This window comes from Canis lupus, chromosome 8 (assembly GCF_011100685.1).
Source record: "Canis lupus familiaris isolate Mischka breed German Shepherd chromosome 8, alternate assembly UU_Cfam_GSD_1.0, whole genome shotgun sequence".
Taxonomy (NCBI): Eukaryota; Metazoa; Chordata; class Mammalia; order Carnivora; family Canidae; genus Canis; species Canis lupus.
This window is the reverse complement of record NC_049229.1, coordinates 13,580,739-13,594,130: the sequence shown is the minus strand read 5'-3', so window position 1 is coordinate 13,594,130 and position 13,392 is coordinate 13,580,739. Positions and strand designations below refer to the sequence as shown.

Genomic DNA, 13,392 nt, shown 5'->3' with positions numbered 1-13,392 from the left:
CTGATCTAGTAAACGCTGGAAGGAAAACCACGATGCTAAGTTTGCAAGCAAGAAAAGGAAGGCAAGCGTTAAACGGTGCCCTTCCACCGCAGCGGGTCGCGTGTCTCCCGGGAGCCCCAGCGGGCAGTCGGGGGCTGGCGCCCTTCGGCCTCCTCCTGCCCCCCAGCACCCACTCGGGGCGGCCCCACCCGGTGCCCTCTGGCGCTTTCTGACTTGGACCCTGTCAAAGATAATCGCAGCAGACAATAGCGAAAGTGACGGGAGGGCAAAGAGCTGAGCTCCATTCCCAATCGTGCAGAGGTGATGTGGCCGTTTGGCAGCAAGAACGCGGGAAAGGGGGCTCAGGCCAGTCGGGGAAGCGAAAAGTTCCCGATGGGGGAGGTCGGTGTAACTGCTGGTAGGCAGCCGTGTTAGTGAGCTGGCAGCTAGGGAAGTGGGGATGCTCTCCTCCCTCGGGGACGCGGAGATGGGCCCTGTCCTTCCCCCACCACCCTTCAGATGCCCTCCGAAAGAGGGGTTGGGGGCCCGTGTCAGCTGTTTCACGAATCTCTCCGGCTGGCGGTCCATCTTAGGGACAGAACCTTGTGCTGCTGCAAGGAGTCTGGTCAAATCTCAGCGAAGGACACGGTCTGGAGGGGTGGTTCTGTGCTGAGAGAGTTCTGCAGTTCTCAACCTAAGAGATCCTGCTTCCTGATCCAACAAGATAACTCCACACCTCCCCCTGGCTGAACCCTGGCTCTTGGCCCCGGCCCCCTCTTTTATATTCTCTCTCTCTCTCTCTCTCTCTTTTCCCCCTCTTTTATATTCTCATCTCCTCTTTGATGACACTGAGAGTTTGTCCACTTGACAACTGTTTGGTGAGTATATAGGCTGTGCCAGACGCTTCGGGAATTGGTGCCAGAAGGGCCTCTTGGTGCTCATATTTTGCAGAAGGGGCAGGGGGAGCGGGAGAAAACCGCCAGTGGACACACTAGGTAATTCAGTGGGGTTGTGAGGGGTTAGGAGCTGTGAAAAGCCAACGCTGAGGAGGGAGAGGGCATCAGGAGTTGAGTGGGGGGCAGGTTGCTGTGGAAAAGCGGGATGGTCAGAAGAGGTTACAGTGAGACGGTGCTGTATGAGCAAAGGCTTGAAGGGGGTGAGGCAGTCCGTCATGGCTCCCTGGGGAGAAGCACCCAGAGCGCAGAGACGGCCTAGAGCAAAGGCCCGGGTAGGAGTGTGTGTGACTAGCAAGGAGGCCTCGGGTCCAGAGCATCCTTGAAGAATTGTACAAAATTAAGTCAGAGAGGGGACTAGGTGGGGGTGAGATCATGAGGGTCTTGTAGATCATCGTCAGACTGTTTTCTTATGGCCTTCCTTCCTTCCTTCCTTCCTTCCTTCCTTCCTTCCTTCTTCTTTGAGAGAGAGAGAGAGCGCACGAGAAGAGCGCAAGTGAGCAAGAAAGAGAACGGGGAAGGGCAGGGGCAGAGGGAGGAGAGAGAAACGTAAGCAGTTCCATGCTCAGCGCAGAGCCCATCACAGGGCTCGATCTCCTGACTCTCAGCTCATAACATGAGCCGAAATCCAGTCGGACGCTTTACCCACTGAGCCATTCAGGCGCCCCTTCGTGGATAGTGTTTTCATTCCACTTGGAAATCAGCTATTTGGATGTTCCAATACTGCTTTAACCGCCTCACCTCTTGGCGTCTCAGTTCGGCCTGGAAATCCACCGCAGGTACTCGCTGCTGCGGAGATCCCCTTGGGCACCGCCGGCAGACACTCTTGATTTGGACTTCCACCTCTGGTAGTGCCCTTCGGGAGTCCAGCCCCGTGTAAGGGGTCCCCGCAGGGGACCGTGGCGCTGCTGGCCTTTCCCCAGAATGGACCGCCAGGCATCTCAAGCGCCGGCTCCACTCTTTGCAGGCCATTGTTAAGACTTTATTTCTGAGTGAATCAAAAGGGTTTGTTTATGTGTTTGTTGTGTCTATTTTGTTTAAGTAAGCTCTAGATGGGGGTGCCTGGCTTGCTCAGTCACCTGAATATGGGACTCTTTTTTTTTTAAGATTTATTTATTTATTCATGATAGTCACAGAGAGAGAGAGAGAGAGAGAGAGGCAGAGACACAGGAGGGGAGAGAAGCAGGCTCCATGCACCGGGAGCCCGACGTGGGATTCGATCCCGGGTCTCCAGGATCGGGCCCTGGGCCAAAGGCAGGCGCCAAACCGCTGCGCCACCCAGGGATCCCAACTGATAGGTTTTGAGCAGAGGAGTGGCTTGATCTGAATCCTCCACTTCCCACTCTCCATTATTATTTTTTAAACAATAGGAATAGTAAATACATAAAATAAAAATAAGAAATCTCGCCGCAGGGGCGAAAGTAAAGAAATCAATCAAGGACGCCATTGGCCGGGCAGCCCCGGTGGCGCAGCGGTTTGGCGCCGCCTGCAGCCCAGGGCTTGATCCAGGGGACCGTGGATCGAATCCCACGTCGGGCTCCCTGCATGGAGCCTGCTTGTGCCTCTGCCCCCCTCTCTCTGTGTCTCTATGGAGATAAGTATGTAATTTTTTTTTTTTTTTTAAGGATGCTATTGGCTTTGAAGGGCGGGCGGCATAGCCAGAAAATGTCATTCTGGCCTAAGGATCAGTTTGAACCAAAGGCATTTAAACACCCAGCAGGTAGTGAGGCGGTCGCAGCCGCCTACCTGGTGCGCGCCTTGCGGGGTCCCGGGAGGGGGGGGCTCTCCTCCTCTGCTGGTCAGGGCCTCCCTCCCCCACCGCACGCGTGGGGAACTGAGGCAGCGGGCGAGAGCCCGAGCCCAGGCCGCGGACAGTCGTCGACCCGGGAGGCCGGCCCCGGCCGGGCAGCTGCCGAGCGCAGGCACTCGCTGCCCCGCGGGGAAAGCGGCGCGGCGGGCGGCGGGCGGCGGGCGGCGCGGGGGCAGCTCCCTTCGCAGCGGTTCCCACCGCGCCGCCGAGGCAGGCGGGGGCGGGGGCGGCGGCACGCCAGGGCGGTGGCCTCCGTCACCCGGAGAAACGCTAACGACCCAGGCGTGTGAGCGCGCACCCTTCGGTAGCTCAGCGGGTAGAGCGGAGGACTGTAGGCTGGCTAGGCGCGGACATCCTTAGGTCGCTGGTTCGATTCCGGCTCGAAGGAGGTGCCTGACGCTTTTGCGCCCTCCGGGAAGCCACGGCCCCGCAGCGCCCGCCCGGCCTCTGCCCCGCGCCGGCCCTGGCAGCCTGGCGTCGCCGTCTTCCCCCAGGCCCAAGTCGGGGAAACCTTTAGGGCACAGCCCCCTACTCAGCCGCGCGTGCGCTGTCGCCAGGGGCACACGCCTGCGCCCTCCTCCCGCAGCCTACCTACACGCGCGTCCCCGCGCCCTTTCCACTCCTTTCCTTTCCCGCCCCAGACAGACAGCAGTGGGCAAAGGGCTTGTGCCCTCGGCCAGCCCCCGAGGCGGCCCGGCGTCTGGGCGTTCGTGAAAACTGTCCCTCTCCACCTCGGTCTCGTCTCGGCCTCGGTCTCCTGCCCCACCTCCCGGGGCGGGGCGGTCCCTGCTTCCGTCCCTCCCAGCTGCTGCAGGCTCTGTCTCCCTCTTCCCTGCCCCTCGTATGGTCCCGAAAGATACAGACTTACGGAGACAGAAGACCGCCTGATCTACTCGGTGGGACGGGACTAGCACACCTCAGGGTGCTAGTTCCCAAGCCATTGCCCACCGCGCGCTCGCGTCGAGGCGGACGTTGGCCGAAGCGAGATGCCGCGGGGGCCCCCACGGGCCTGGCCGTGGTGATGAGCAAGAACCTCGGAGGCGCCTTCGGGTCTCTGGTCGACGGGAGGACCCTCGAGGCTTCCCGTGCCGTTGCACCTGTCCCTGCAGCCGCGGGGGGGCAGCGTTCCCGCCGAGGGAGCAGGGACGGCTCGCACGCCGCGCCACACCCGCACCTCCGCAGTCAGCCGGGGCGCCGATTCTCCTGCTGCACGTGTGCGTGTGGCCCGGGGAGGTGAGACACACGCAACACTTCCACCTTGTCCGCTCTCCGGCCTCCGACCGCTGGGGTCTCCACCTGCAGAAAGGGGCAGGGGGGAAGGAAGGGGAGACTGGCCCCCAAAGCGCAGACTTAGAGCTGAGGGAGAGCCGGGGAGTCGGGCAATGAGGGCTGGAGGCAGGGCGCAGAGAGTGGGGGTGGCGGTGGCGGTGGGGGTGCGGTGGGTGCGGGCTGGACGGCTGCCCTCTTGGACCCGCACGCAAATTCACCCCCTTCCACGGGCCGCCGGCGGCTGGGCCCTGACCAGCTGGCTGACCTGGAGCCAGACCCTTCAGGCTGTACTGACAAGGCCTGCGGAGGAGGGTACGGAGGCCCAGCCGGAGAGCCCCGGGGAGATCGCGACGGGGCCGGGTGGTGGGGGGTGGTGGGGGGGGTGTTCTCTTCCTGCCTGTGGGAAGGAAACTCCAGAGGCTCCAGTGCAGCTGGAGTGCATGCCGGGGGGACTGGCAGCGGAACCGGAACCGCAGTGGGAATGTGGCTCTTGAGGCCTCGGGGACCCAGCCGCCGCCATCCCCGGCCTCTGAGCCCACAGGCTCCTGTTTGGTTTGGGTTCTGTCTCTCCGCCGGGACACTGCGTTTCCCCACACGCCTTCCTCTCCCGGAAGGCACCTCCTGGTTCTCTCCCCGACCCAGTCCCAGTCCCAGTCCCACTGCTCACCAAGAAGGACTGAAGGGGACCCTCTGCGGGTTCAGGAGGCCCTGCCGCGGAAGTCCAACAGGTGACCTTCAGGAAGATGGTATGGCTTGGAAGTCGCCCAGAGACCCCAGCCTCTAATGTCACCGTCTACAGAGACCAGCAGACAGGGACCGAAGAGGAAACCTTAAGACCTTCATGGGGCGCGCGCCCCCATCATCTCCGATGAGATGCAGAGGTGTGGAATGCCCGGGGACCTAGCTTTGGTGCTTTGGGGAAGTAGGGGGAGGGGGGGGCAGCGGGCTTTGGTGACCAGCCAGTGCAGGTGTGGGCCCCAAGCATGGCCGATCCTTCCTGTCTGGGAGTCATGGAGAGCAGTGGGGGGCTTCCAAGGTACTCCCTCCCCCGCCCCGTCCTTGAGGGTGCAGGGCTGGCGACACACTCAGTCAAGGGAAGGCTATGCGGATGCGGCCTGCTGCGCCTCTGTGGGACCTGCGTAGGGTGGGTGAGTGGTCTTGGGTGGCACACACTAGACGGGATCTGAACCGTGTGTTAAAACACATGGAGCCGGGGCAAGGAGTCCCATCTGGGCACTGGTGTTCTCTTCTTCTTCCTTTGAGTCCAGGGCCTCTCCAGGAGATCCAAAGAATCTTGACCTATTCCAGGTGGTGGCCACCTCTGTCAAAGGAATCCAGGTCGCTGGCCAAAGGAGGGGCAAAGGAGCCAAGCCACCAGAAGGGCCCCCACGGCTGGGTCTCGATGGGCCTCGTCAAGCCCGGAACGTGTAGCCGTGTCAAAAAGTAAAGAAATGTACAATGACTGATGTGGGCGTGTCAAGCACACCAGAGAGCCAGCTTGAAAGGCTTCCCACCGGCCAAGGCAAGATAAGACAATGATAACAATGGATATAACATAGGTGCGGAGCCTTGTTAAACTGGCGATGCGATGACACACCAGTATCAGTGAACATTAAGCACCAGATCTTGGTCTTCAGACAAAATAAAAAGCAAAAGGGACCAGGGCTCCTTGGAGAACCACCCAGCCACCTCTTTGGGTCTTCATTTTCCTATGTGGTCCTCTATGTACACGTAAAACTCCGTGTGCTTTCCTCCTGTTATTCTGTTTTTTGTCCATTTAATTCTAAGGGCCTGCTGGAGACCCGGAAGGATCAAAATAAGGCTCTGGCTCCCCTACAGCTTGACCCAGGGTGAAGCAATGCACGAGCAGGAGGCAGGCGTGTGAGAGCAGTTAAGGCGCACACCCCTGACTTACCTTTTTCTGATGTCTGTAAGATGATCCCTCCCACTCTCCCAAAGCGAGAAGGGGCTGAAGGAGACTAGGTTGGGGGCTGATGGTGTAGACCAGCGGATGCTCCCCCTGAGCTCAGGGACTGTTTTTTCACAGCTCTCGTGGAGGGGCCCAAGCAAATGACCTTCAAAGACACTACTGTTGAAAATGACCAAGGAGTGAGTGTTTCCAACTCTGTGACTTCTCTGTAGGAAGGATACAGTGTTATTAATCTTACCTGGACTCAGAGCTAGAATCTGGAACATGGTTGGAATCTACTTTTTTAAGCCTGAGATCAGTAAGTGAATTCATGAAGTATATTAAAAGCCTATTACATAGCCATGCGCTATTCCAGCCAAGTATGAATGGAAGAGTCAACAAAATAAGCAAGAAAGCCTGCCCTCAGGGAAGTTAGGTCCCAGTGGGTAGAGTCAGAAAACCCAAATATACACTGTGTTAGATCCCTGCTTCTCACACGTCAACGTGTATAGAATCAACTGGGACTCTTGTTAAACCGGCGATTATGATTTGGTAAGTTGTGCAAAGGTGAAGCCTAAGATGCCGCATCCTTTGGGGCAGGGGGAGCAGCAGAGGGTGAGGGAGAGGGAGAAAGTTACGCAGGTTCCACTGAGACCCTGAGATCACGACCTGAGCTGGTATCAAGAGTCCGAGGCTTAACCCAGTGTGCCGGCTAGGAGTCCCTAAGATGCTGCATTCTTAAGCATGCCCCCAGGGTGGCAGGTGACGCTTCTGAGGCTGCTGGTCACTGGACCACACTAATGAAGGTTTTGATAAAGCCTTGATAATAATTCTGCAGGAAAGAAGATGGGCAGGAAGAAGTGTTGAGTTGAAAAGGGGGGGTTCTTCAATAAAAATCTTAAAAAAGAAGAAAAAAGAAAGAAGGAGGAGGAGGAGAAGGAGAAAAACAGAAGAAAGAGGAAAAGAAGACAAAGAAGACGAAGAAGAAAGAAGAAAACGAAGACTACGACTACGAACTCAATAACATAAGAAAAAAAAAGAGAGAAATAGAGAAAGAGAAAAAGAGAAGAGAAGAGAAGAGAAAAGAAGAGAAAAAGAGAAAGAACGCATCTCGGGTGGCTCAGTGGCTAGCGCCTGCCTTCGGCCCAGGCGAGATCCTGGAGTCCCGGGATCGAGTCCCAAATCGGGCTCCCTGCATGGCGCCTGCTCCTCCCATTGCCAGTGTCTCTGTCTCTCTCTCTCAAGAATAAATAAAAATCTTAAAAAGAAAGAAAACGCGTTCTCCTGGTTTGGGTTTTTTTTTTTAATTTTTTTTTAATTTTTTACTTATTTATGATAGTCACACACACAGAGAGAGAGGCAGAGACATAGGCAGAGGGAGAAGCAGGCTCCATGCACCGGGAGCCCGACGTGGGATTTGATCCCGGGTCTCCAGGATCACGCCCTGGGCCAAAGGCAGGCGCTAAACCACTGCACCACCCAGGGATCCCCTGGTTTGGGTTTAGAACACAGGAGCAGGGCAGCCCAGGTGGCTCAGCGGTTTAGCGCCGCCGCCTTCAGCTCAGGGCTTGATCCTGGAGTCCTGAGATCAAGTCCCGCGTGGGGCTCCCGGCAGGGAGCCTGCTTCTCCCTCTGCCTGTGTCTGTGCCCCTCTCTCTGTCTTTCTTGAATAAGTAAGATCTTTAAAAAGCAAACAAAAACAACCCACAGAGGATTTGCTGAAAGCGACTTGCCTCTCGTTATGTGAGTCTTTTCAAAGATACCGAAAACCCTGAAAGAAAGGAATTCTTTTTCCTAAAGTATATTATTTCTTTATTGCTGAGAGACCCGGTCACCTCCCAAGCACCCAGGCGTCCCAAGTAAGGAAACTCCTCGCCACATACAGATACAACCGAAAGTGAGCACCGACGTGAGTGGTCATACGGACGACACGGGGACGGATGACACGCGAAAAGCCCCGAAGGCCAAGCCGTAACCACAAGAAGGTCAAAGAAGAGGTCACGAGGCCTCCGAGGCTCACGCAGCCAGAAACGAGGTCTGATCTTAGCTACCAGCGTTACCAGGGGAAAGCGCGAACGCAGTCCCCCACTACCACAAATTATGCAGTCGAGTTTCCCACATTTGGGGAAATCGCAGGGGTCAGCACATCCGGAGTGCAATGGATAAGCCTCGCCCTGGGAAAACCACCTTCGTGATCATGGTATCTCCCCTGCCAGGTAAGTATGAGTTGCTCCCCGCCCCGACGCACACACCCTCGCGCTCGCCCCACTCCTTACACACGGTCACTTCACGCCCGCCGCCTCCGCACCACGCCTCCCCGCGCCACCCCCGCGGACACCTGCGTCCACCCCACGCACCGCCTCCGGCGCCTTCGTCTCGCCCCACGCGGGCCCCGCGGGCCCCGGCGCTGCCGGACCAGCGGCCTCTGCGCGCCCGCTCATCTGCGTACGCCACGCCCCCGTCGTGACGTCCCCACCCCCCAGTCCGGTCCCCGGCTCTGGGACGCCGGGCGGACGTCCCAGTCTTTGGCCGCGGCGGCGGCGGACGCCTGGACGGGAGGCGGCCGGGGTGGGGGCCGGGGTGGCGGTCGGGCGGCCGGGAGGCGGCACCCGGATCGGAGACCCGAGAAGGCGGGGTCCGCTGGAGCCCCGCGGGAGTGGTGGTGGCTCAGGGCCGGGGTTCGGTCTCGCCTTCCTTTCCGCAAAGATTCCACGCAATACGCAACAGACAGTCGGCTAAACGTTACATACCAAGATGAGAGTTTTGTCACCAATTTAACATGACATTTTGTTTACCCGGGACGCGCGGTTGGCTCAGCAGTTTAGCGCCTGCCTTGGGCTCAGGGCGTGATCTCGGGGTCCCAGAATCTAGTCCAGCATCGGACTCCTCCTGGGAGCCTGCTTCTGCCTCTGCCTCTGCGTCTCTCGTGAATGAACAAATAAAATCTTAAAAAAAAAAAAAATTTCTTTTAACCCTGATTATGACCTTTCAGATTATGTAGTGACCTAATCTTGCAACAAGCAAAGGAACCTTTGAACAGGACCCCAGGCAGGGCAAGGAGTCCCTTCACAGAGTAGGTGTCGGGCTGGGGAGGAGTGTTGAATGGTCTCCCGAAATCAAATGAACAGAAATGTCCCACTTCCATCCGGCCGGGTGAGGTTACCTCTTTCACACTGTCCACACTTGTCCTTTCCTCTTGTATACAAGAAGATCCTTCCTGGGTATCGAGTGGAGGTAAATATGAATATCCTCTCCCGATATGAGCAAGATGATGGAGTTGTTTGTGTCCCTGGATAATTGCTGCTCCGGAGCAGAGCAAGGCAAGAGACGGTCAGCAAAGGCTTCCCTGAGGTTCTAGCAGCATACAGATCCGAGGAAATGTAGCATAGCATCCTGTTTGGTTGAAAAAAGGGAACATTTTCAAAATGAAGGAATTCACATTGATACAATATTATTCCTCTACAGGCATGATTCCATTTCCATCAATTGTCCCAATAATGTCCTTTACAGCAGAGGAAAATTCAAAATCGTGCATTGCATTCAGTTGTCACCTCTCTCTCTCTCTCTCTCTCTCTCTCAAGATTTTATTTATTTGAGGGGTGGCTCAGTCAGTTTAACATTTATTTGTATTCGGATCAGGTCATGATCCCAGAGTCCTAGGATGGAGCCCCACATAGGGCTCGCTGCTCTGCAGGGAGTCTGCTTCTCCCTCCCTCCCTCTCCTCTCTCTCTCTGTCAAATGAATGCTATCTAGCCCACATGCACAAGCAGGGGGGGGAGGGGCAGGGGGAGGAGGAGGAGTAGACTCCCTGCTGACCAGGGAGCCCAGTTGTCAGGTCTCTTTAACCGACTTTACTATGAGATAGCTCCCAGGTAATTCTTTACGTTTCATTTTGCAGGCATTTCTGAAGACTACAGGCCAGTTATTTTGTAGAATATCCTTCAATTTTTGAGTCGTCCTATGTTTCCTCGTAAGTATATCCGGGTATGTATTTTTGATACCCAGACTGCATAAATGATGTTGTGTCTGTTATGGGTTGGCTCACGTCCTTCCCCCAAAAATGTTGAAGTCCTAAGGCCCCGGTACCTATGAACGTGACCTTATTTGGAAAAAGGATCTTTGCAAGTACCATCAGGTTAAGGCGAGGTCACTAGAGTAGGCCCTAATCCAGTGTGACTGTTTTCCTTATGAGAGGAAAATGCCAGGTAAAGATACTTGCAAACGGAACACGATGTGATGACAGAAGCAGGGATTGTAGTGATGTGGCTGCAAGCCGAGGATTGGCCGTGAGCGCCAGAAGCTAGGAAGTAGCAAGGAAAGACTCTACTCAAAGACTCAGAGAGCATGGTCCTACTGGCACCTTGCTTTTGGACCCGTGGCTTCCAGAACCGTAGGAGAACACAACTGTGTTCTTTGAAGCTACCCGCTTTGTGGTACTTTATGATGGCAGATCTAGCAAATTAATACGGTGTGTTCCACTGGGCACCACCTTCGGAGGCCCAGGAAGCGAGTTTGTTCAATTATCGGTGGTATTAACGTTGATCACTTAGGGGCGTCTGGGTGGCTCCGTGGGTTAAGTGTCTGTCTGACTCTTGGTTTCAGCTCAGGTCAGGATCTCACCGGTCCTAGGATCTGGCCCCGCATCAGACTCCGCACTCCGGCAGTCTGCTTGGGGGGCCCAAGCAAGTGGAGGGAGGGGCAGAGAAAAAGCATCTTCAAGCCAACTTCCCTCTGAGTGCCTGAGCCAGTGGGGGCGGGGGGCTTGATCTCAGGACCCCCGAAATCATGACCTGAGCCGAAACAGAGTGGGAACGGTAAACCGACCAAGCCACCCAGGCACCCCTAACACAATAGTTTCAGCGTCCTTTGAGGACTCTTGCGTTCTAATTGACAAATGTTGATCTTCTAATTCCATCATTCGTTCTCCATTTATTAGTTGGACTTGTAGTGTACGGAGGAACTTTGCCTCCTTCCCTGTGTACCATCCATATGAACTCATGGTGGCTATTTTATTCAGTTGTTTGTGACCACTAACTGTTTTTAAATTTATTTTGATGTTCAGAGGTTATCAGATTGGGCCTATGAAAGTCGGTTCAGGGTGGCTACTGTGAATCACTTCTCGGCCTCTTGGCTAAGATCAAGTGCAGGGTGGCTGCTGTGTCCTTTGACACATCCATACGATTATTGGAGCATTTCTTTATCTTCTGGCACGAGATGTTCCTGGGTCACTTTGTACCTTTCTTGACTCCTGAAAAAAATCTACTTTTCCAGAGGCCTGGTTCTTTTAATTTTTTATATACTTTTTTATTTTTATTTTTTAAGATTTTATTTATTTATTCTTGAGACATACACAGAGAGAGAGAGAGAGCGAGAGAGACCCAGGCAGAGGGAGAAGCAGGCTCCGTGCAGGGAGCCCGATGCGTGACTCGATGATCCCGGGACTCCAGATTCACGCCCTAGGCCGAAGGCAGGCGCTAAACCGCTGAGCCACCCAGGCTGCCCGGCTTGGTTCTTTTTAGTGGAGAATGGCGTTTAGAAAGCCAGATCCTGGCAGGAGGTAAGCTGAATGCTGTCTTTCCTTCTAGTCCCCTTTGGTGGATAGAGGTAAAAAAGAAGAAAAAAAAAAACCCACCATATATATGTATGTATGTATGTATATATATCTGTACCTGTTATATTAATTCTATTAAGGGTAATGAGCCCATCCCGATACCGTCAATTACCACTTTCAGTTTTACACACATGGATTCCCCTTGCCTTCCACCACCTCCTATTTGTATCTGTTTTCTCTGGCAGTGAGAACCTTGACTCCCCGATCTCCATTTACTCATTAGCTGAAGCCTACAATACATGCAACGTTGTTACAGAATTGTTCCACGGAGATAGCTACGAACTACAAACCTACTATGGGACAGTTCAGAGTTTGTCCGCAGTTCTTGTCTTTGGACAAGGTGTTTATGAGATGTTTATAGTCAGTGTACTGTGTCCAAAAGTCATTTCACTAGGTTATTTTTTATTTTTTTCCTATTTCAGTGGGGTTTATACTACTCATCTGAGACCGTTTGTTTCAGGCGTGCTTGCTTATATGCAATTTTAGGGATTTCCCCCCTGCAATTTAAAAATGCAGGTAAAGCATTGATAGAGTTCCCAAAATCAGAATTACGAAGAAGGTACACTCAGTAAAGCATCACTCATCACTCTTTCTATTCCCCCCGCCCCAACTGTCGTCAGTTCTGGTTTATTATTGTCTTTTTGAAAGACTGTATACTTTTCTTGTTTTCACATTTTTCCTAGACAAACGGTAGCATACTATATATGTTTTTGGAGTTTATATATACATATATATATTTAAGATTTTATTTATTTATTCATGAGAGGCAGAGACACAGGCAGAAGGAGAAGGAGGAAGCCGGATGAGGGATTTGATCCCAGGACTCCAGGATCACGTCCTGGGCCGAAGGCAGGCGCCAAACCGCTGAGCCACCCAGGGATCCCGAGTTTATCTTTTTTTTTTTTTTTTTTTTTTTTTTTTTTTACCTAACATAGTTAGTGTGTCATCCCCAGAGAAAGGTACAGGTCAAGGAAACCTGCCCTCACCTGCTGGAAGCCGCAGGTCAGCCAAAGAAAAAGTAGACACCCATGGAGGGATGACTGTCCAAAAGACTTTCTCAGTGGCAAAAGGTTAGAAAAAGATAATGAGAGTGTCTAACGGCTCAGTCTGGTCTTAAACTACAACCTAGCGTGTGGGGAGCCTGGCTGGCCCAGAGTACAGCAGGCGACTATGAGGCGGAGCTCAAGCCCCCACACTGGGTGTAGAGGTTACTTCAAAACAAAACAAAACAAAACAAAACATCAAAAATCAAAAACCGGAACTATATACTAACGCTTATTTTCGCTTAAAAAAGAAAAAGAGCAGATCTCGCCTGGTCGTCTAGTTTTATCTGCAGGGCGCCAAACACAAGCCGGAGAACGGCGGGACAGGGGCGTGGCGTATGCAGATGAGCAGGCGCGCAGAGGCCGCTGGTCCGGCAGCGCCGGGGCCCGCGGGGCCCGCGTGGGGCGAGACGAAGGCGCCGGAGGCGGTGCGTGGGGTGGACGCAGGTGTCCGCGGGGGTGGCGCGGGGAGGCGGGGTGCGGAGGCGGCGGGCGTGAAGTGACCGTGTGTAAGGAGTGGGGCGAGCGCGAGGGTGTGTGCGTCGGGGCGGGGAGCAACTCATACTTACCTGGCAGGGGAGATACCATGATCACGAAGGTGGTTTTCCCAGGGCGAGGCTTATCCATTGCACTCCGGATGTGCTGACCCCTGCGATTTCCCCAAATGTGGGAAACTCGACTGCATAATTTGTGGTAGTGGGGGACTGCGTTCGCGCTTTCCCCTGGCATCTGGGTTTGAACAGCAGCTTTGGTTGTGCTCTTGGCGGCTTTCTCCTTGCTCTGGCTTCGCTCTTGCTATCGTTCCGTGTTGTTACCT

The 13,392-nt window shown here is 54.6% G+C and overlaps 1 protein-coding gene and 3 non-coding genes across 4 annotated transcripts; 3 read left to right on the top strand and 1 right to left on the bottom strand.

Moving 5' to 3' along the window:
• The first annotated feature begins 2,597 nt into the window (after nt 1-2,597).
• LOC119876480 (translation initiation factor IF-2-like) lies at nt 2,598-6,793 on the top strand. The gene is made up of 4 exons (XM_038544083.1): nt 2,598-3,026; nt 3,260-3,975; nt 4,626-4,892; nt 5,280-6,793. Exons 1-3 carry the CDS (start codon nt 2,598-2,600, stop codon nt 4,741-4,743), a joined length of 1,263 nt encoding a protein of 420 aa, XP_038400011.1. The 3' UTR covers nt 4,744-4,892; nt 5,280-6,793.
• Nucleotides 3,041-3,130, top strand: TRNAY-GUA. The gene is given in 2 exon segments: nt 3,041-3,077; nt 3,095-3,130. It is a non-coding gene; the product is annotated as a tRNA-Tyr (tRNA).
• A 1,187-nt stretch (nt 6,794-7,980) lies between the features above and the next one.
• LOC119876582 lies at nt 7,981-8,144 on the bottom strand. The gene has a single exon (XR_005363894.1). It is a non-coding gene; the product is annotated as a U1 spliceosomal RNA (small nuclear RNA).
• A 4,992-nt stretch (nt 8,145-13,136) lies between these two features.
• Nucleotides 13,137-13,300, top strand: LOC119876581. The gene has a single exon (XR_005363884.1). It is a non-coding gene; the product is annotated as a U1 spliceosomal RNA (small nuclear RNA).
• Nucleotides 13,301-13,392: the final 92 nt, after the last annotated feature.